The sequence below is a fragment of the Canis lupus genome, chromosome 18 (genome assembly GCF_048164855.1).
Source record: "Canis lupus baileyi chromosome 18, mCanLup2.hap1, whole genome shotgun sequence".
NCBI lineage: Eukaryota > Metazoa > Chordata > Mammalia > Carnivora > Canidae > Canis > Canis lupus.
In genome coordinates, this window is record NC_132855.1 from 14,109,246 (window position 1) to 14,132,298 (window position 23,053).

At 37.1% G+C, this 23,053-nt stretch overlaps 1 protein-coding gene across 1 annotated transcript in view; it reads left to right on the plus strand.

Annotated features, from left to right (window-relative positions):
- Positions 1-23,053, plus strand: part of TBX20 (T-box transcription factor 20) — a 55,245-nt gene that overhangs the window by 9,333 nt on the left and 22,859 nt on the right. The window contains exons 5-6 of the mRNA XM_072783506.1: positions 2,235-2,393; positions 11,362-11,438. Coding sequence (XP_072639607.1) covers positions 2,235-2,393; positions 11,362-11,438 — 236 coding nt within the window. The remainder of the gene's footprint in view (positions 1-2,234; positions 2,394-11,361; positions 11,439-23,053) is intronic.

Below are 23,053 nucleotides of genomic sequence, written 5' to 3' on the forward strand. Positions count from 1 at the left end.
TATAGTGCCTTGGATTAATTGGATTCCCTGGGATGGAATGGAGAAGTCACCCAGAACTTCTTCCCTCTCAATCTCTTCTTCCTCTGCCTTTCCCCATCCTGTCCTCCATCGCTCAGTCATTCTATGAGAACATTCATGCACTGTTCAGGGAACCTTGACTCCTGTTCTCCAAGGGGTCACTTACAGGGATGCTGCTGTATGCCATTTCTGTGCAAGAGAGTCTGGGACCTTCTGCACTAGGAATTTCCTAAGATTGCAACTACTTTATTACCTGCACCAACTAAACAAAGGGAATGTGCATTTTGTCACCATAATAGTTTGTTCTGAAAACTACAAGAAAAGATTTTTAGATTCCATGTCAGTCAGCCAAGTTCTTTGAATTAGTTCTGAAGAAGCCCTTCTTATAGGTGGAGTTTTCATTTTATAACAGGAAAATTTTTCACTTCAGGGAATTTATTTCTACAGTGAAACAAAGTTGACATTTGTATTAGTGTTCCTTAGCCCCATGAAGTCTTGAGCAGAGAGTCAAGGAGCCCTGGGGGCTGAGATTCAGTCTGAGGTTTGAGTCTCTCTGGTACCCCTTTCTGAAAGAAATTGACCTTGGGATGGTGTAAGTAGGGGAGAGGGGACATTATTTAAAGCTTAGAGCTTTTTCCTCTGTGTGTGTGAGAGAGAGAGAGACAGAGAGAGAGAGAGAGAGAGAGAGGGAGGGAGGGAGAATGTGTGAGGTTGCAACTTGTTAGTATAACATATCATAAATGCCCATGTTTTTCTTATATCTGTATTAGAAGTTTACTTTCACCACTTTGAGCTTATTCCAGTTTTATGAATAAGCATAAATATCTTGAACTCCCTGGAAAGAACACATTATATAAAGAGATGACTTTTTTTTTTTTAAAGTCTATTTCAATTCATTTGAAGCTCTCATTTGTTTTAGTTATTCTTATTCAGGTTTGGGACCATAAAAGGATGGCATGTTCAAAATTCAGTGCCAGATGCCAACTTTAAGCTGGCTTATATCTCAGCACAGAGAGAGACTAATTCTACGTTAATCATCCCACAGTGACTAGTATTTACCTCTCTTAAAGTTACTAGCCTAAACGCTCATCCACCACACCCTTGTTAGCCAAGAAAAGAGGGGAGCCATTAGTGCAACAATGCTGCATGCCATTGACCTTGCTCCTGCCATAGTATGTATCGCATGCCCCCCTGAGAGCCAGACTCTGCTAGGCCCTTGAGACAAAAGGCATATGGTATAAGCACTATTATAACAGGAGGGACATACCCCATTCTGCAGATTTAGGTAGCTGAGTGGCAGGGGTGGGGAAGATGTGGAAAAACTTTTATATCTGAAAGTGAATTTTGTTGCTCAGATTTCATAATGGCAAATCACTATATTTTATTTAAGAGATTCATGAAAAATACTGCCTTGTTAACCAGGGTAGGTTAGGTGCATGATGTCTAAGTACTGGGCAACTTTTACTAGCTATAGGATGGAAACCAAACTGTCCTTCACGTTTGGTTTGTAACTGGAAGCCAGGAATCAATGAAGCTGTCAGAAATACAATTGACAATAATGAAAATGTTCATGTTTCCTGAGCACTTCCTATTTGCTATGTAATTCATAGGGGCTACATCATTTAATCCTCTCCACAACGCTGTGAGATTAGTATATTTTTGTATTTGAGAAAACAAGGCTGGAAAGGTGAGACCAGTTGGCTCAAGACAAAGGAACTAGTGAAAGTAACAGATTTAACACTCTAACCAAGGTCTGTCTCATACCACATAGCCTTTCTTAATTCTTTATAACCCCCCTCCCAACCATAAGTAACAATCCATCTTCCTAGAATTTGGAAGTTCTTACCTTAGAAAATTTAGACATACATCCTTTGGTCTAACCAGACTAACAAAAAATATTTTAAAAACTTGATTAAAACAACAACAACAAATCAACATCCTTCAAATGACTGTCCCCCTATCATTTTAGAAAAGGACCCTTGAAACAACCTGTATTGTTTACAGTGGTTTTGATAAAATGTGATTTCACAACTGTGACTCCGCATCAACTTGTGAAAATGATTTATTTGCTTTACAAATGGAAAGGGTCTATGATAATCTTACAACTGGAATTCGAAGCTGTGGATTTTATGGTTCTTTCCTTGCTTCGTTGCAAATTTGGCCTGTGTAGTAATATAAATATTTAAAATTCAGTATTTCCCATCTCTTCATTGTAGATAATTTTGAACTCAATGCACAAGTACCAGCCACGGGTGCACATCATTAAGAAGAAAGACCACACAGCCTCATTGCTCAATCTGAAGTCTGAAGAATTCAGAACATTCATCTTCCCAGAGACCGTTTTCACAGCAGTCACTGCCTACCAGAATCAGCTGGTGAGTTCAGCATTCACCATTCATTTCCTACATAAGGGAAAGATTTAGCAGCTTCTTTCATTTTCTTGGACAGAAGGGGGCTATCCCAGTACTCAAAATCAAGGTTCACTCTGGCGAGTGATACTGAGTATCAGCCCCACCAGGCCCTCAACTGTGTTGAGTGGCCATGGCTCACAGTTACGAAGTTCTGTATTACACCATCTTTTCTAGAATCTTTATACTCTTGGTCAGGTTGTCCATTGCCCACTCTTCTACCCAGACCTCCCCCTTCTGTCTTCTTGAGAAAATCACCTGTTTCCTTTTTCTCCTTCTGGCAGAGCCTCATGATGTATATAACCATATACTCACAGATTCACAAAATTTAGAGGTTCAGTTTTTCTGCTAAATTAACACATCTATTCCAGCCAACTACCCAAACTACTGATACTTCAGAAATTTTGTGAAGCTTATTCAGCTGTAATTTAAGGTAATTTCTGTAGGATTTTAAATGTCTCTTTAAATAATAAACTGTAGCATGTAAGGAGCGTATATTTAATTAACTTCAAGGTATCTAATGTATAACATTAACATTGGGTTTTATACTTTCTACTCTTTGTTATATGTTGGATTTCAAGTTTACACACTTCTTCACCCATAAGGTTTAATCTGACTCAGTAAATAACTATCAAAGTCTTACTGAGGGCTGGGTGCTGCTAAATACTTTCCCGTATATTTTCTTCTTTCCTGGTCCGCATAATCTTGAAAGCTGGGGGTTATAGGAACATTCTGGGGTGAGGATGCTGAAGCAAAGAGAGGATAACCAACTTTTTGCGGTCAAGAGGACCAGAAATAGAATTCCTTTGATAAACTTCAGCGAAAGGAACTCATTCAGTTTACTTGACAGATTTGGTTGTTTGTAGCCTCTCTTCGTCTTTGTACCTTGCTTTTTTATTTGGTTGGTTTTAAGGTAGCCAGGGCTATTACTCTCTTCTTGTTTTGACATTGTTATATTTTGAGTTCTGAGTGAGTAACTGGAAAGTCCTGCCTGAGAGATGGCTCAGAGACCAGAGTGGGATGAGTCAGCCAGAGGAGATACTGTGTGTTTTGTCTCTCGAGCAAAGTAAGAAAGTGAAGCTGAGAGCCCAGCCCTGTGCACTTGAGGAACTGGGAGCCCAGGGAAGGGATATGAGCAAAAGGCACGAGTAGATGTGTGTCTGTAAGGCATAAGCACCTCTAATTTCCATCTGCCTTGGAGTAGATTTTTCTTCACCACTGTGCCTGCCATTTTCTTTACCTGTTAACTGGAGCTAAGAACTGCCCAGAACATCTTGGGAATTCCTGTGAGGATCACATGAAGTGCTGTGTATAAACACGCCTTTGTAAACTGTCAGGCACCCTATAAATAAGGCATGTGGCTACTATTGGACTGTCTCTGGAGTGTTCAAAGAGGATCTGTCACTTTTTTGGATTCTAAAATGTTAGTGGCACATTTTTAAAATGAGATAACTGAGATAACAAATGTTATCATACTTACCATCTTAAAGTAAAAGCCAACTATTAAAACTTTTCAGTTATCTCTAAGGTAACAACACAAGAGTAGAAACTTTCAGAGAATGCCCAAGCTAAAAAGTTGGGTATAGATTGAAGCCTACAGGGCTGTAAAACACTAACACTGTTTCACTGAGAATCTGAAACATTGACACTAACTCTCCCAGTTTTTAATCTGAGGACGTAGGTAATACGGTTATCATAGATTCAGAGAACATTCCTGAAACCTTCATTTTACACAAATTGGATTTACGGCTTTTATACTATAAGGTGTTAGGTTTGTACTTCCACAAGAAATCTGTTGATGTTTGAAAATAAAACAGAAACCTGTCATGTGAAAATTTTATTGCTTTCATCAGAATTCTCTATGCAGAAAACCAAAGTGAGAATAGGTGAATTGTTTTTGTTTGTTTTTAGTGAAAATAACAGACTGAAGAAAATTGAAGGAAAGTTTCTCAGGATAACACCTTAGATTTAGTTTAATAAGTGAAGGAGCAATCCTGATTAAATGTTGGCACAACCTCTCGGATCATGAGAGGAATAGGAGGTTTTATCTACATAATTGTAATAACAGCTGATATTTAGGTACTTACTATGTGCCGGGCACCATTTAAAGCACATTGTCTGATTTCATTTTCACAAGGATATTATGAAATAGGAACAAACAGTATTTGTATGTAGCATTTATAGCTGGGAAAATTGAGGCATGAGGTTAAGCTCCCATCACAGATTTAAATCCAATGGGTTAAATTCAAAAGTCAGTGTTCCTAACCTATAAGCTTGAGGTACTTGGTTCCCAAGAAAACAACTTTACCTCCTCTCAGCTTCTGACGCTGATGGACTTGGAGACATCCTTTTTAGAGGATTTCAACTATTTATTTTCTTTTTTTTTAATTTCAGGAAGTACGCATTACTTACCTGCTGTGTGCAGAGCACTGTTCACGCTGCACAGCCTCCAGTGTAATGAGATAGTAATCATCCTAAACTAGCAGCTAATAGGAACCATACATTTTAATGTCATTATCTCATTTAATTTTTTTCACTGAACTTTTTATTTAGAAAAATTTTCAAATACCTGAAAGTTATATGTACCCAAAGAATACAGAAATACTAATTCACAGGAATACATGCACCCTGATGTTTATAGCAGCATTATCGATGATATCCAAATTAATGGAAGCAGCCCTAGTGTCCATCGACTGATAAATGGATTAAAAAGATGCAGTATATATACACAATGGAATATTACTTAGCCATAAAAAGAATAAAGTCTTGCCATTTGCAATAACATGGATGGAACTAAGTATTATGCTAAGCTAAATTAAGTCAGAGAAAGACAAAATTGTATGATTTCACTCACATATGGAATTTAAGAAACAAAACAAATGAGCAAAGGGAGAGAAAAGAGAAGCCAAAAACCAGACTCAAACTGGTGGTTAGAGAACAAACTGATGGTTACCAGAGAGGAGGTGTGGTTGGGTGAGTCTGGGTTAAATAGGTGTTGGGGATTAAGGAGGGCACCTGCTGTCATGAGCACCAGGTGATCTATGGAAGTGTTGAATCACTATATTGTAAACCTGAAACTAGTAGTGCACTATGTATTAACTAACTAGAACTTAAATAAAAACTTAACCAAATATCCAAAAGTTAAATAAATGGTAAAATGAACTCCATGTACTCTGTACCCAGATTCAATAATTAACATTTTGCTGGACCTTGTCTGCCCTATTTCTCTGTATCATTTCTCTCTTTCCCTGTATCATTTGAAACTAAGTTGCAGACATCATGATACTTTACCTGTCAATAATTCTACAAATATATACTGACAATAAGAATATTATTTTAGTAAGTACAATATCTTTATCACAGTTAAGAAAACTAATAAGTGATTCCTTAATATCTTCTAAAATTCAGTTTGTATTAAAATTTCCAGGATGGACCAACAGATGTTTTTTTATAATCTTTCATTTTCTCCCTCTGAACTAGAATTCAACTAATGTTCCCTGCTTGGGTTTATTACTTTTAATTTAGAAAAAAATCTCTACATTTCTTTTCAATATTTCATTTAATTCTGACACTAGTCTGCTGAAGAAGGCTCCAGGAGCCCCATTTTGTAGAGAGAAAAAAAAAAAAAGGCTCAGAGTAGTTAATACATTTGCCAAGGCCATGAATCTGGTAAGTGATAGAACAATTTTCTGAGTCTCAAAGCCTCCCTTGGTGGCATCATGCTAACTAGGCTGCAGGCCCAAAGAAGTGTGACCACTGACCGTGTCAAGGTTTGAAAAAAGAATTTGAAAATGTTGCTAAATAAAAATAGAGTCAGGTACTAATAAATACACATCCTAACATTAATTGTTCTTCTGGCAAACATTTATTTCTAATTGAGATTTTAAATGAGCTCAAAATCTAGTTACCAGTTTCTAGCTATCATTCACTGCATCATTAAGTGTAAAGATTAATATGATTAGTGTATCATTTCATTGCTAAACAACCTACAATAGAAGTAATTAAATTTGGAACTAATTTTCTCAATAGATCCTGCTGTATCTGAGTTTATTTCTTTACATCCACCTTTAAACAATAGTTCCCATGTTATACATATATTTGAAATTCAGATAATAGTCAAAGATTTCATAAGCCAGTTTTCTAAATGGTTTCTAAACCTCATAAGACCAATCAAAATTCATGTTCAATAAACATACGTGGGATGAATAAATCAATTTGGGGATTAGTATTTTCATTAGTCTTAAGCAAGTTTCTAAATTTATCCTTGACTCCTTCTGAAGCCTCCCCGCATCTGCCACTTTTTCACAGCTGTACCTGTGCTTATGTACTATTTTCCTAAAACAGACATATAATAAAATAAACATACAGATAAAAAGCATGTACTTAGCATAAGTATTAGAATTCTTGCATGCACAAAGAACAGAAAGAAAAAAAGGAAGATTTAAAAGTTCACATTTAGGATCACCTTCATATCTCTTAAGCTTTGGATAGGACTGTTATCTTTTATCTATTTTAAAAAAGTGAAATCAGTTTCCAACAGAATTTGTGAAAAAGCTGCTCATTTATTGTGGCTGGTAGTTTTATTTGTAAGTAGTGAAAATGGGACATTTTTGGCTATTTTCTCTCTCTCTCTCTTTTTTTTTCAAGGAAATGATTGCATTTCTTTACATTATTAGATAAAACCTAAATACATTACACTTTCAACAAACTATTTTATAATTTAAGATTTAAAGGTCATACATTGTTTTTGAGCAGGCTGTAGAGTTGAAGCGTAGGTCAGGTTTCATTTTTAAATGCCTTTGGACAGATCTTTCCCTGATAATTGGAGAAATGGTCTCTGAGGACCAATTTCCCCTTGTGGCAGGGAACCCCAGATGGATTCAGAGTCCAGTGATACCACATGTCATAATAAGCACTGGGAAAGGTCTCCTCCTCCTCGGCCTAGCTAGCAGTGTCAAAATCTGCTCTCCAGTTTTGCATACATTTATTATCTATAGATAAAGGAGACATTAAGACTGAATTTCTTTGGCTAAGAAATGCATTATGTTCCATATTATGGAGATAACAGGTGAAAAAACGGGTGTGTTTTTGCCTGAATTAGTCCGTGATTTGCATGTATGCAGCACACACCAAACTGCAGGATTTCATTCAAACATGCAGAGCTGCTGTTTACTGATTTTTCCTCACCAAAATGACAAACATTGTCGCTTTTAAATTTTGTTTTTTGAATTATAGGCTGTTCCTATAGTTTCATATGTTTGATTTTTTTTTTTAACATACTGTTTGTAGTTGGCTATTTTGGGATCCTTTTGCAGTATCACCATTGACATGGATGATATTGTTCAACAGTGTTACAGGTAGTGGCAGGGATTCTATATTAGGAAACTAATGAAATGATGTCCACCTGAGATCACTTTCTGTAACGTGGGTCCTTTCTCTCATCAGTTCACAGATGCATAACTTTCTGAGTTATCCCAAATAGCATAAAGGTATATAAAACTGTATCTTCAGAAATGAATTTTTTTCAATGTAACTACTAGTTTTTATTGAAATATCCAGGGAATAAAATGTATTCCTGACCTTTTAAAAATACATGATTACCTAGAATGTTAAAATCTTGCTATTTAAAAATTATTTTAAAATTAGAAAACAAAATGAGATGCTGTTTATGTAGGCTCAAGAAGAGTTTTGCTAGTCCATAACTGGTAAAAAGATGAGCTCATATTTCTGATTGCTTGTCCTTGAAGCAAACTTCAACAGACATTTCTGGAGTGCTTATTATTGACACCCCAGTAAACTCAGAGACTAGAGATATCACAGTAAGCACAGTGGGTGTATTAGGAAGTTTAACTCATAGTCATTGTGCTGCTAATCACTACTCCATAAAACCTGTTCAAAATTGTACTGTTAATCCAGGGTCCCCATACAATTTTAGTAATTAGACATTTATTCAGCTTTGTTTCTCCCCTTTAAATTCCAAGAACAATTATTTTCCCTGGAATTAGACAAAATGGTCTATAGAGAAAGCAAATAGCTGGTTACTGTCTTAAGCTCCATTTCTAATTAGCACACTAAAGTCAAATCATTGCTGTAACTAGTTGGTAAATCTAGGTGTATGAGAGTACCTCATTCTATTCTCAAAACTTCCCTATAGTTTGAAATTATATTGAAATGTGAAGAAAAAGAAAAAAAGTTACCAGTGATCTGCTGGATATTATGAAAGAAAGTCTAGAAAGATATTGGAAATAGAAAATTCTGATAGTGAAAGAAAATTCCAAAGAAATCTGAAAACTCATTGAATGTAATTCACTTCTTCAGAGTTATGGCAGTAATAGATATGGTGACATCCTGCTTGAACAAACACACACATATTGAGACTATTCTCTGTGACAATTATGACATTCTGAACCATTAGTCTTTACTTTTTGGAAATAATGCAGAAAAGCAAATATAATTTTCAAAATCCTTTACAGGGACAAAGCAGATCAAAAGTCCTTTAATCATTACAACAGACAGATAATATTTTCTATTCTTTTAGTTTGTAAAGACTCAAACAAAGCTTGATATGGTTACATTTTAGAGGAATCGTTATAAAAGACTCCTTTTAAAATTACTTTTTCTATCAGATATCGGCCACTGTCTCCATAAAATTTTATCTATTCACTTTTAAATTTTATTAATTAGCTTATAGGAATTGAGCTTGAAAAGCTCAATTGAGCTTGAAAGAAGACTTAGCTTTATTGTTCTCCCTCCCAGTTTTACTTTGAAATTTTCATCTGGATTTGGTTCACCCTTTCCATCACTAACACTGCATTGGATGTGGTGCCACCCTCTTTAGTGGCATGTAAATCACTTTCAGTCCTAGTAAGCTATGTATCCCTCTGCTTATACCTTGCAATTTTAAGCTCCATTAGGGCAGGGACTATGTGTTCTTTATCTTTGCACACCCAACACTTAGCATAGTACATGATAAGTAATCCTCATTTAAATATTTGCTGATGAATTACTTTGAAAGCATTTTCATGAACTATAAAGCACATTGTAATATTTATATCATGAAATATAAGGCATATTAATTTATAATTATTCAATAGAAAGAGACACAGCTCCTATCTGAGGATTTAAAAGTCTTATTGGTGTTTTATAATCTTAGAACATGCTAATTGCGTGTTAGAAGAGGTTTACAGTTTATTTGAAACAAATAAACATTTTCTCCTGCATCTGGAAAATGGATCTTCAGAACTCAATCCTAGTTTGAAAGATGACTGAAACAGACTTCACCCTTTAGAAACCGATGGCTATAAAAGTGGTGGCAGTGTGCTAGAGACGGTTCTCTACAAACTGGATGGCTACGTGTTAGAGGCAACCTCAGAAGTTCCTGCATATCTCTTTATATGCAAGCTTAAATTAGCTGTTGTTTTTCACTAAGAACAGTTTTCTTCCTTCCTTCCTTGTTTACCATGTCCATAAGCTGAAAAGGAAATCAGTCTTTTTTTTTTTTTTTTTTTGCTGCACTAGAGTGAAAAGGTTTGCAGTGAGCATTTGTGAGACACTGTCATATACTCTTATAAATTAATACTGTCAAATAATCGATCTTCTTCTAACTTGCTAGTGTTCATGACAGAGAAGGGGAATCTCTGTTAGGACAGAGATCTGGGAAGATATATTTTAAGTGATAGCTTCTTTGCAGTTTGTATATTGGTTAGCTCATATTTAGAAAATTCAAAAAAGGGAAATAATGCCTTTATTTTGTAATGAAAAAGGCAGTTCTTTAGGTGTTAATGATTTATAATGAATAGCAGATACACTCTGATCAGAGAAGAAGTTGCATTTTGGTGAAAGAGTATTTCAGGCTATTTTGGTTGTGTTTAGAGCTTATGAGGAGGACATGCCTCAACCTATTAGTTTTTCTCCAGGTTAAGACTATTTTGTGCATCTCTCTCTAAAGATAATGTGGGTTCTTGTTCTGGTACCAGTGAGCTAGGACTCTCTTTAAAGGTGTCTATTGTTCTAATTCAGATAGTGACCAGCTGTGTCTTGATCCTTCTGGCTTCCTTTTCAGGAATTTTACAAGTTGAGTATCTTTTAATCAGTGTTTATTTTGTGGCTTTGTAACCTGATGTCTGTTTCTTTGGAGGTGCAGTGCATATGATTTCATGGATCTTTTTCCAGTAATATTAATACTGTGAAAATTATGCACATTTAGATATTAATACTGTGAAATTAGCACATTTTAGATACTTAACACTTCAGACTATGATTCTTATTAGGGAGTATTTTTTCCACTATAAGCACAGAGTCTATAAATAGCATTGTATGAAGGATAACAAAAGACTGATTGATTCTAATTTAGTCAGATGGAAAGGGGAGCAGGGATAAATTTATACTCTGAAAGCTTTATAACATGTATCTATGTCATGTATTTCAATCCAGTATTGAATATGAAGCTATTATTGGCCATTTTATCTTTTTCTCTATTATGTTATATGATGTGTGCCCATAGGATTCACAAATAATGCTGCCAAGTCAGCAGGAGGCAACATTTTTGTTTTTATTCCCCATTCATTACCCACCAATGCCCGCCTTCTAGACACCTCTCCCATTACCCAGGCAAGCTGTAGCCTTTCACTGCTCTCTTCACAGTGTAGCCATATCGAGAAAGGCTCCTCTGCCCTTGACCTTCAGGCTGTTCTCTAGGACCAGCCGGTTCTCGAATCCCTCCTCTATGAGGGCCTCCATGACCAATGGTTCCACTGGGCTGTGAAGCTGTGATCCATCCCTCCCGTGAACTTCTCTATCACTTTCTACCCTTCTCACGATCCAGAGAGACCTTAAGTATTCTTGGGGTGGCATGGAAAACAAGCTCTCTATTTCAGATTTTACTTCCTTGACCTCAGAAATGATATCGTTCTGTTACCCATTCATTCCTTTCCAGATAACCAAGCTGAAAATAGATAGCAACCCTTTCGCCAAAGGATTCCGGGACTCCTCCAGGCTCACTGACATTGAGAGGTAATGAGAATTTTCTGTTTACCTTTTTGTCCAGATAAGATAAAGAGAAGAGGGAGTTTGTAAGAACTATTCCTTTCAACACCAGAGCACCATAACCTTCCTGTAGATAGTCTCCGATCCCCTACCCCACCTTCCCTTCCACTAGAAGCCTTGTAGACCTGCAGCTGCTTAAGCTCTGACAGCTGCTGCACCTGCATCTGTTCTGTGCTGTCTCCCAGGAAGTGGTTTCTTTGGTCAGGACATTGACTCAACTGTAAAAAAATAGAGTTTCTTCGTTATCAAAGACTCAATCCTTTTGATGATAGTAAGCTTCATGTCTCAAGTGGCAATTTGCAGAGAAATGAAATCTTGATAGCCTTTGCCTTCTGGAGTGGACATACTTGCTAGCATGAAGAATTTGAGTAGTTTGGAATTTTGAAGTCAGGAGATGTAATTTAATTCGAGGCACATATTTAACATACTGTGTAGACTGCTTATGTTTCACAGGAGAGAGATCAGGTCTCAGGACCTTTAAGAAAACAAGTGGCAATCATGTGCTTACAACTTCATTTTTTTGCTTAATTAAAATGATTTACATGCTGTGAGACCATCTATACGATGAGTGATGACTGTTGAGATCCATAGCTTGCCCATAGGAATGTAAAAAAAAATGTGTTTTTTTAGGGAGAAGATTTTTCAACCTAACCGATTATTTGTATCCCTCATGTAAACATACTATATAACTTTCTGTACTTTTTTGTGTGAGAACATTTAAGTTCTACTCTCTTTGCAGATTTCAATGATACAGTATAGTGTTACCAACTCTAGTCACCATGTTGTACATTAGATCTTTAGACTTTATTCATCTTCTGTACTTACCCTTTTATGTGGTTCAAAGTCTTTATTTGACAGGTAGGTGTACTCTAGCCACCAGCTCTCTGGTGTATTTTACCTCCAAATCTTTGTGTGATTTCCTCCTTACCAACTGCTCTACATTTCTGTCACACTCTTTGTTACCTAACACGTGGTCACATCTCCTGACCTCAACACTTCTCTCCAAATTGTCCTGGAAATGCAGATGAAGGGGGCATTCCATATTTTATTTAGCAACATCTCTCTGATTCTTCCCTCAGGCCTCCTAAGTAGCAGAGCATGGCAGGGTGGTTTTGATTTGGAGGAAAAGATAAAGCGGCTCAGTGGGGAGGCAGACAAAGCCAGCAGGAGAGGCTGAAAGTGGAGCGAGTGCTGTGGGATTTGAGTAGAAGAGAGAAATTAAGTAGTTGGAGAGCTTGATAAGTGGTCGAGGCTGCTGAGAGGGAAGGAAACTTAGAGCTTGTGATTGAAAGTCCACTGCAAACTGCAGAGGGACACCAAGTGGCTAGCTCTCTAGTGAGGCGGGATAGAGGCATGCAGATAGGCCTTGAGACCCAAGGCAGTGAGACTGTAGTGCCAGCAGTGTGGGTGACAAATAAGTCCAGTTACAAAGGCTGCTCTCATTCAGGCATGATCTTTTTCATCTTTTATTTCTGGAGTGGCAGGAGCAATGATTCTGAGCGGATGTAAACAGGTGGGATGATAAGTGAACTCTGTTTCAGTCAGGTAGCAGGTAAGAATGAGGACAGTGGGTGGCGCAGCGGTTTGGCGCCTGCCTTTGGCCCAGGGTGTGATCCTGGAGACCCGGGATCGAGTCCCATGTCGGGCTCCCGGTGCATGGAGCCTGCTTCTCTCTCTGCCTGTGTCTCTGCCTCTCTCTCTCTCTCTCTCTGTGTGACTATCATGAATAAATAAATAAAATCTTTAAAAAAAAAAAAAAGAATGAGGACAGTGGCTCAGTGGGGGCAGTGGTGGTATGTTTCTGTACTGGGCACTCTATCTTCTGTCTCAGATCAGAGGGTGAGCATGATATCCTGGGAGACAAACGCATGAGGTAGAGTCCTAGCTTTGCCTTCCACTGACTGAGTGATCCTGGAAAAGTCTCCTAGCCTCTGTTCCCGCATCTAGAAGATGGGAAAAATAACCTTGCTCCTTCAAAGGTTTATTAGGAGAAGCAAAAAAGAGGACATTTTTAAAACACCTTATAAATCTAAAAATGTGAAATAATTATAATTTTTTTGCCCCATCTGAGTGTACTTCTAATAGTCTTAATAAACTACTCCTAGAGTAAAAATAGCCCCTTATTTGCATGTGTGCTCACGAGGTACAAGTCCTCAGACTAACTGCCCTTTAGAACAGCAGATTTGATAATGCATGCAGGCACATTTTTCACTTATTGAATAAGCATCCTGATGTGGGGAGCGCTCACATGTGCATGGAGCTGAGTAGCTTTCAATGGTCTGAGGGCAAAGAGAGCATCTTCTGTGACCAGCTGAAAGTTTGCAGGATGACCTAACTAGTGTGAAATTGGCCAAGGTTTTGGATTTCATTTCCAGGTATTTAAGTCTGAATTTTCCCTAAACAGCCTTTGGGGATGGGTCAAATCAGATCAATTGATCTTTAGAGACCTAAAGAAATTAAATTAGTCTGGAGTCAGTTACTGCACTAAACCATCTAGTAATTGAATTGCTCCTTGTAACTGATTGAAAACAGCCCTATCTGTAACAATATAAGGGACTTTTCCTTATAAGAGATCTGAGACAAAAACACATCTTTTTATGACATGATGACAGAAATTGCACTTTTCTAACCTAATTGAATATGATGTTATAAATATGTGGCCTTAATGATTTCAAGTTTCCTGTTCCAGATTTACAACTTCTATGTGGGACACCAAAACAAAAATGCCTTTGGGACTGGATCTGTTGTTAGCCTTACACCTCCAAACTCATTGTATTATTTCTTTGACAATTGCACAAGCTTTTGGGATACTGTATAAGGCATTACAGTTTTCCTGTGCTCATTTTAGTAGGTTCCATTCAGACACTTGAATGTCTCTCCTGCTCCATGTGTATGTAGCCTTACTTTTTAGCGACATTTCCTTCATTTGTAGAAGGAAACCCATCTCAATACAAAAGTACAAAGCACTTTCATTATACTTTGCACTTATACCTATAACGGACAGCTTAGAAGCAAACCCAAAGCCCAAAAGGATTTCTTAATATAACTGAATTTAGTTATTTAGTTCAGGGAAAGAATTATCTACTGGTCTGTCAGATAATAAATAATAAACAGACTGTCAGTTGGTAGGGTTTTTTTTTTTTTGTGGGGGGCAGAGGGGCACTTTGTACAGTAAGTAAAAGCATATTGTTACTTTTGAGAAAGGAAAAATAACTAGTTTTTTTTATGATTTCTTCAAAATTAAGTTTCTTCTGTTAGTTTTTTTTTTTCCAAAGCAAGTTCATCCTCATTGCAGAAAAAATACTAACAAGTAAGAAAAAGAGCATAAATAAGTAACAAATCCCATTCATTTAGAGATAACCACTGGCAAAAACTTGTATATTCCTCTAGATTCCTCTAGGTGTTTCCTATGCATGTACATTTACTTCCTTTAAAGTTTACGCACATACTATTTTTAACCATTTCCCCTAAATGTCAGTAGACATATGTCTGTAGTATACTTTTTAATGGCTGCCTAATTTTCCCCTGTGTATGATCATTTATTTGACCAATCCCATAAATTAGTTATTTATGTTTCCTACTTTTTATTATTATACACAATAGTAGGAGGAAAATATATATCTTTATCCATATTGTTTATTATTGCCATAGGATAAATGCTAGCAAATAAAAATACTGGGTCTAGGGATATATTTTTCTTTTATTGTTAAAAATTTGGGAAGGACCTAAATATTCACTAATAGGAAAATGGTTTAATAAATGTTAATAGTCATACAATGGAATTTTTAAAAATCATGGTAACATATGTAACATAAAGTTTACCATTTTAATTATTTTAAAGTAAACTGAAAATTCTGTGGCATTAAGTATATTCACGGTGCTATATTCATATTCATGCATATTCTATGCAGCCATCACCATGTTCCATTTCCAGAATGTTTCTATCATCTTAAATAGAAAATCTGTATTCATTGAACAGTAACTCCCCATTCCTCCTCCTCCAGCCCCTGGTAATGTCTATTCTGCTTTCTGTTTCCATGAATTTGCCTAGTTTAGGAATCTCATATAAAAGGGAAAGATATGGGCAGCCTGGGTGGCTCAGTGGTTTAGCGCTGCCTTCAGCCCAGGGTGTGATCCTGGAGACCTAGGATCGAGTCCCATGTCAAGCTTCTGGGACTGCATGGAACCTGCATGGAACCTGCTTCTCCCTCTGCCTGTGTCTGTGCCCCCCCGCCCCCCTCTTTGGGTCTCTCATGAATAAATAAATAAAATCTTAAAAAAATAAATAAAAGGGAAATATATACATGTTTTTAAGGCTTTTTATACAAACTGCCAGGTTTTTTTCAAGAATGATTATCCATGTCATGTACCCTTCCCTGTCCAACATAATCACCATCTTTTCATCTTTGCCAATTTGATAGGTGAAAATGTGTACTTTCTTTTGTAAATTGGCCTGTTTAAGTCATTATCTCTTTTTTTTTCTCTTTTGAGTTTGTTCATCTTTTCTTTTATTGATCTATAAAAGCTACTTATGTATTGTTAGTATTTTTTATTGTTTGTATGTATTGGAACCATTTTACCAATTTGAAATTAGTTTTTTTATGTATGTTTTTGTTAAATAGAATATTTTATCATTAAATCTGTTTTTCTCTTACCTTATGATTTCTATCTTAAGATGTTTTGTACTCCTAAATTCTATGAATATGTAAATATTCAACTACAGATTTCTGTCACTTTATTACTTTTTAGTTTTTTATTTAAAAACTCATGCAGTATTTATTTTGGTGTAAGATATAAAAAGACATGTCACTGTATATTTTTTACAAGTGGTTCCGATGCCATGTATTTACTAACATACTCCTTTCTCAGTTATTTATTTATTTATTTATTTATTTATTTATTTATTTATTTATCTTTCTCAGTTATTTATAATTCCCTCTATCATATACTAAATTTTTGTCTGTAGTAGTGTTTGTAGTCTCTTTATTGATCTTCTGGTATTGTACTATTATAATTTTTGTAAATTGATAAAATACATAAATATTTGATGATACTTAGATATCTGATAGCGCAAGCTCCAAACTTTTTTACTTGTTATTTTCAAATTTTCTTGATATTCTTTGACATTTATGCTCTCAGTCTTTGGAATCATTTTGTCAAGTCTTTCCCAAAAAAGTCATTGGAATATTGACTGGGCTTATGTTCAATTTATAGTAATTTGAGGGAGAAAACTCGTATCTTTACAATATTGGAACTTCCTTCTAGGAATATGTCATATGTTTGTCTTTTTACTGAAAGGTCTTCTTATTTTCTGTAGAAATTTTGATATTTGCTTTTCTTTTTTTAAAGAATATTTTATCTATATTTATATGAAAGATGCACAGAGAGAGGCAGAGACATAGGCAGAGGGAGAAGCAGGCTCCCCAGGGGGAGCCTGATGTGGGACTCGATCCCAGGACCCCGGGATCACGACCTGAACCAAAGGCAAACACTCAACCACTGAACCACCCAGCTGCCCCTTAAGAAGTTTTGATATTTTCAAGTTTATAAGCCCTACCCATATTTTCTTAGGCTCATAGCTAAGTCTACTGGAGCTACACTCCAATTTAATCAGTAGGCATTGGCCACAGATGGCTAGTTAAGGACTTGAAATGTGACTTTTTCACATTGAGATGTGCTGTTAAGTACAAAAAACAAACCCCATGATTTTGAAGGCTCCTTGAAAAAAGAATGACAATATCTCAAGAATAGCTTTAGAATACTGTTAGATGTTAAAATAATATTTTGAACATATGTTGGGTTAAATAAAATATATTAAAGTTTTACCTATTTTTTTAAAATGTGACACCTGGATTATTTAAAATTACATAAATTGCTCACCCTACATTTCTACTGGATGGTAGTATACAAGAGTTTTTTTGGGAGGAGGGAGCTTCCTTCTGAAAGTAGAATTTTAAATTAGAAATCTACCTACTATAGTCTGTAAAAAAGCAATTGATTCCTATATGTCTTTGGCATCCTGCCATTTTATTGAACTTCAAAAAAGGTAGTTTTAATAATTTTCCTTTTAGTCTCTTGGGTTTTCCAGTTAGATTGCTATGTAATTTGCAAAAATGATAATTTTATCTTTTTCTTTCTAATAGCTATGCTTTTAAAAATGTCTTTTCCTTGTTTTATTACACTACTAAAATTTTCAGGACCCTATTGAGAAGTAATGATGATAGTTGGCATTTTTCTCTTGTTCTTGTCTTGTTTAACAACGCCTCTGTTTAGTCATTATATAGGATTTTCATTGGCTGTGGGTTTCAGGAGGATATTCTTTATCATATTGAGGCAATACCCATCTATGCCCAAGGAATTTTTTGTTACCCTGTTAGTTCAATTATATTTAATGCTCCTTTAACATCTGAGAGAATTTTAATTATTTGCCTACTTTTAAAAAATATTAATTATAGTGTCTATGTTGAACTGTGCATTTATTCCTGGAATAAATCCTGTCTGGATTTTATCTGGGTTTCTTATAATAGATTGCTGGATTGAATTCCCCTGTATTTTTATCAACCTTGGTAACAGATTTGACTTTGTTTTTTCTTTCCTTTTCTGTCAATTTTTGGTATCAGGTTTCTGCTAGTTTGTTCAAATGTTGAAATATGTTCCTTCTTTTTATTGCCTGGATCATTTTAAATAGCAAGGAAGTGATTTTACAGTCTTGCCCATAAATTCATCTGGATGGAGTACTCTTATGGGGAAGACTTATTTAACTACTTAAGTTCCATAGTTTATCAGGAAATATATAATTAGCTTTTATCCCATTTAATGCTTTTTGTCTTTTTTTTAATTTTTATTTATTTATTTATTTATGATAGTCACACACACACAGAGAGAGAGAGAGAGAGAGAGAGAGAGGCAGAGACATAGGCAGAGGGAGAAGCAGGCTCCATGCACTGGGAGCCCGATGTGGGATTCGATCCCAGGTCTCCAGGATCACGCCCTGGGCCAAAGGCAGGCGCCAAACCGCTGCGCCACCCAGGGATCCCTGCTTTTTGTCTTGAATTCCACTTTGCCTAGTCTTCTATTGTTATGCCTTTCAGATTTTTGCTTTCTTTTATTTGCCTATTAATTTTTAAAAATCTTTGTCACTACAGCAATATACCCCCCTCTCTCTTGCATCATCAAACAAATATCCTGACATTTCTTTCATTAAGGAAAAAAACAACCTTCTGTGGATCCCACTGTATCTTCAATTACTGACTCTCCCAGTTTTCTGCTCCTTCTCATAGTTAATCTCCTTAAGAGTTGTGTGTATTTTCTTCCCTTTGTCTTTCCTACTCTGCCTTTCAGAATTTCACCCCCTTCACCATTATTTTACCCATGTCAAGGTCACTGATGACCTCCTCATTGCAAAATCCAATGGTCAGTCGCAGCCCTTATCCTCCCTGGCTCGTCAGTCAGGTTTGACACTGTTGTTCATTTTCTCCTTTCCTCCTGGCTTCCAAGTCCTCTCACTCTTCCAGTGTTTATGCTACTCCATTGGCTGTTCTTTCCTCCCCGATCCCAGTTCATTCTTCCTCTTGTCCTCCATCTTTAGACAGTGATGTGTTCTGGGCCTTCATCCTGGGACTTCTTTTTTTCTGTCTGTACCTACTTCCTGGATAATTTGGCCCAGTTTCATGACATGACAGTGCTGATCACTATCAAATTTACATACTTGCTTCTGGTCTCTCAGAGTCAAAGATCTGACCAGCTACTTCATTTACTTTTCCTTCTACGCCTTGCACACATATCTGAAATAGGGATGCCCAGTTATCCTCTTCCACACCTGCTCTTCCCTTATTCTTAGCATCTCTGCCGTTGACAGCTGAGCTGCATCCTTCCCGTCGCTCTGGCCAGAAGGCTGGCAGTCAACCTTGGCTCTTCTTTTTCTTTCACTTCCTACATCCAAACAGTCAGCTAATCCTTCAAACTGTTCATAGGAATCCAACTGCTACTTCTTATCCTCTGCACTGCTACCACCCTTATCTGCGATACTGTCATCTCTTTCCTAGATTGTTAAATTAATTTTCTGATGGATCTTTCTACCTCTGCTCTTACTGCCCTCAAGTCCATTTCTAGTACACCAGTCAGAATGATCTTGTCAAAGAAAGGAAGTTGAACCACATCAGTCTTGCTCAGAGCTCTGTAATGAATGACTCACCTTCTCAATGATAGTAAAATCCCAGTTCAGATGTGGCTTGAAAGGTCCTATGGAATCTGACCCCCAACTTCTAGGTTCTGTCTCTGAATTCATGTACCTTTCTTTCTCTTGCTCACTTTTCTCTCAGCATACCCAGGCCCATGCTCACTGTAGGACCTTTATATACTTTTACCCTCTGCCTGGATTGTGCTGCCCCCAAAACTGAATGGATCTGAGGCTTTATCTTTTTTTTTTTTAAGATTTTATTTGTTTATTTGAGAGAGAGAGAGAGAGAGAGAGAGTCAGTGCATAAGCAGGGAGAGGGGCAGAGGGAGAAGCAGACTCCCTGCTGAGCAAGGAGCCCGGTGCAGGACTTGATCCCAGGACCCTATGATCATGACCTAAGCCAAAGGCAGATGCTTAGTTCACTGAGTCACCCAGGCATCCTGAGGTTTTGGCTTTTGATTCCTATTATATCCCTAAGTTCTAGAATAGCAGCTTGTGCATAAACTCTTACAGTTTTGTTGAGTAAATAATAATGTGTGTCTTTTTTAAAAATAACATACAGAATACCTGTATTTTTAAAACTTTTGTCTGAAAGTCTTAGTGTTTTCATAGAAAAATATAATTCATCTTCCAATATTATAATAACTGGTATGTTTGCCATTTCTGCTCTCTGTTTAATTCAGCTCTTTACATTTTATTTTCTCTTCTTGTCTTTTGTTATATTAAGTTTTTGTCAGGAAGTGGGCTATATGCTTTACACACTTGATTTTAGTCACTTGTCAAAATAATCCTACACTAAAGAACCATTATCATCCCTATTTGGTAGATGAGATAGCAGAGTTTAGGGGGACTGATATTTTACTCACACAGCTTGTGACAGCTCAGCCTCACACTCACTTTAGTTTGTCTGAAGCTAAAGTCCTTTCTCTAATGTCAGTTGTATTTTTAAAAAATAATTATGCTTTCAAATTCTAAAAGACATAATTATAAAACTGATATTTCTCTTATTGTCAGAAACTATACATTTTCTTTTCTTGTAAAGTGGGGGATATTTAGTATATGACACTTCTTTTTACTCCCCCTCCTTCAACCCATAATTTTGGTTTAGATAATCTGGGATTTTAAATCTAGATCTTTGTATCTTCTTTATCTTCTTCCAAAAAAATTTATAAGGAGCGCAGTGCATCAACTACGACCATTTAAATTGAATTCTACTGATTTCATTGTTTACTGCTCATTTCTCTATTTTCTCCAATGCTTGCAACTGTGTTCTGACCTTACCCTCAGTTGTTGGTAAATGTTAAGTAATTGGTTGGGAAAGGATATATGGCTCGTTTCCTTTATGAGTTGTTGCTTATCTGAGAGGATCTGCTGTCATTATGGTCACTGTGTTTTTCCTTGGAACTCCCTCAACTGCCCTTTGCCACCTGTCTTTTAAATACTGTGGAATAAAAGCTGGTGCCACTGCCTTCCCTCTGTGGGAAACTTACCTTTTTTTCTGTCTGGATAAAATCCTTTCAGAAAATTTTCTTTGAAATTAAGAAGTTGTGCCAATATTTGTCCAGTTGTAGATTTGTAAAAATGAAGATATGCTCTATAATTAAACACTTTAAATTGAAAACTCAAGTTGTTTTTCAGCTCAAGCAGATCTTCTTGTTCTTCTTTATTGCTTTCTCTTTTTGCTTCTAAGCGGTCTGCTCTAGTCAGACCTTCTAAAACTCCTGGCATATCTGCATTACATCTCCCAAATCTATTCCCCCTTTTCTCTCCTCTGTTTAATAGTTTCATCTCCTTGCCTTTTTACTCTGGTGTTGGGAGAATTTCTTATATAAGACTTTAACTTGTGTATTTTGTTTCCTGTGGCATCCAGTGTTCTGGGTACTGCGTTTTTTTAGGATGTGATGATTATTACTTTGCCATTTCTGAGTATACATTCCCATCCAGATGGCTTCCTTTTCATGCCCCTTAGTGCCTAATTTGTTAATATATGGCATTAAACCTTGCTGAAAATTTGAAAATATAAATTAGAGGCTTAAAATATCTCTCCTTGTTTCTTAAAGCAACTCAGTTTCAAAAGGGAGCACTTGTTCTGCTTTTTAAAATTAGTTTTCTTCTTTCAAATTGCTGAATGTTGGGCAGCTCAGGTGGCTCAGCGGTTTACTGCTGCCTTCTGTCCAGGGCGTGCGTGATCCTGGAGACCAGGGATCGAGTCCCATGTCAGGCTCCCTGCATGGAGCCTGCTTCCCCCTCTGCCTATCTCTCTCTCTCTGTCTCTTCTCTCATGAATAAATAAATAGAATCTTAAAAAAAAAAACAAATTGCTGAATGTTTTGTTAATGTCCAGTTACTTTCCCCTAGGTCATCTATAGAATGGGGTATCTGTTTCCTTAGTATTAGAAGCTGAGATTTATTATTATTATTATTATTAAGATTTTATTTATTTATTCCTGAGAGACAGAGAGACAGAGACACAGGCAGAGGGAGAAGCAGGCTCCCTGCGAAGAGCCTGATGTGGAACTTGATCCCAGCACCCTGGGATCACAATCTGTGCCGAAGGCAGGCGCTCAACCACTGAGCCACCCAGGTGCCCTGAGATTAATTTTAAATAAAAGCACATGGATCTTTGTTAAATCTTTTAGGTGCAGACCCAAGAATGGGGTGGCGATTTAAATTTGTTATAATTTGCCACTGCAGAAGTATAATTCTGCTCAGGGTAGGGAGTGGTGGCAGGTGGGTGGATGAAGCCTTGGAAAGAGAGTTTTCACTGTGCAGTGACCCCCCTCCCTTTTCAGTTTGCTTAAGCAGCTAGAAATCAACCGCACCACACCTCCCTCCAGCCAGGCAGACAGCCTGCAGCCCTCCTCCAGGGCTACCATGGTCACAGACCCACAGCCTCCAGTACACCCTAACCACTCTGTGCTAGCTGAGAGCACTGCTGTGGGATTCCCTAGGCCTAGCCTCCAGCAGCCTGAGAATCTGCTCCCGAAGACCTGCCTTGATTGTTGATCTCTGTTGCACCAAGGTGGCGTTTAAGTAAAGCTGGGCCAGAGGCCTTTTCATTTGTTCCCTCCCCAGCTGGCTTTCCCCGTGTGCAGTGCTGACCGGCACACTGCTTGATTCTTTCCTCACTCCTCTCTTCTCCTGTGGTAAGCGTGCAGTTGGCTTTCTACATGATTTTCTGAGTTCCTCTCGTTTTCTCAGTCATGTCACTGAGGCAGAGAATTAAATACATAGGCTTATCTCACCTTATTCATTCAGGATTCGTACCGAAAGGCTCTATAAAATAAGTATAAGATCCCCTGGCATCGAATAAAACTTTCAGACACTTGAAATTTGGACAGGAGCCCAGTAGGAATCGGGTCTTTTTGCTCAGAGCTCAAAGCCACTCTCTTCATTTAGATGA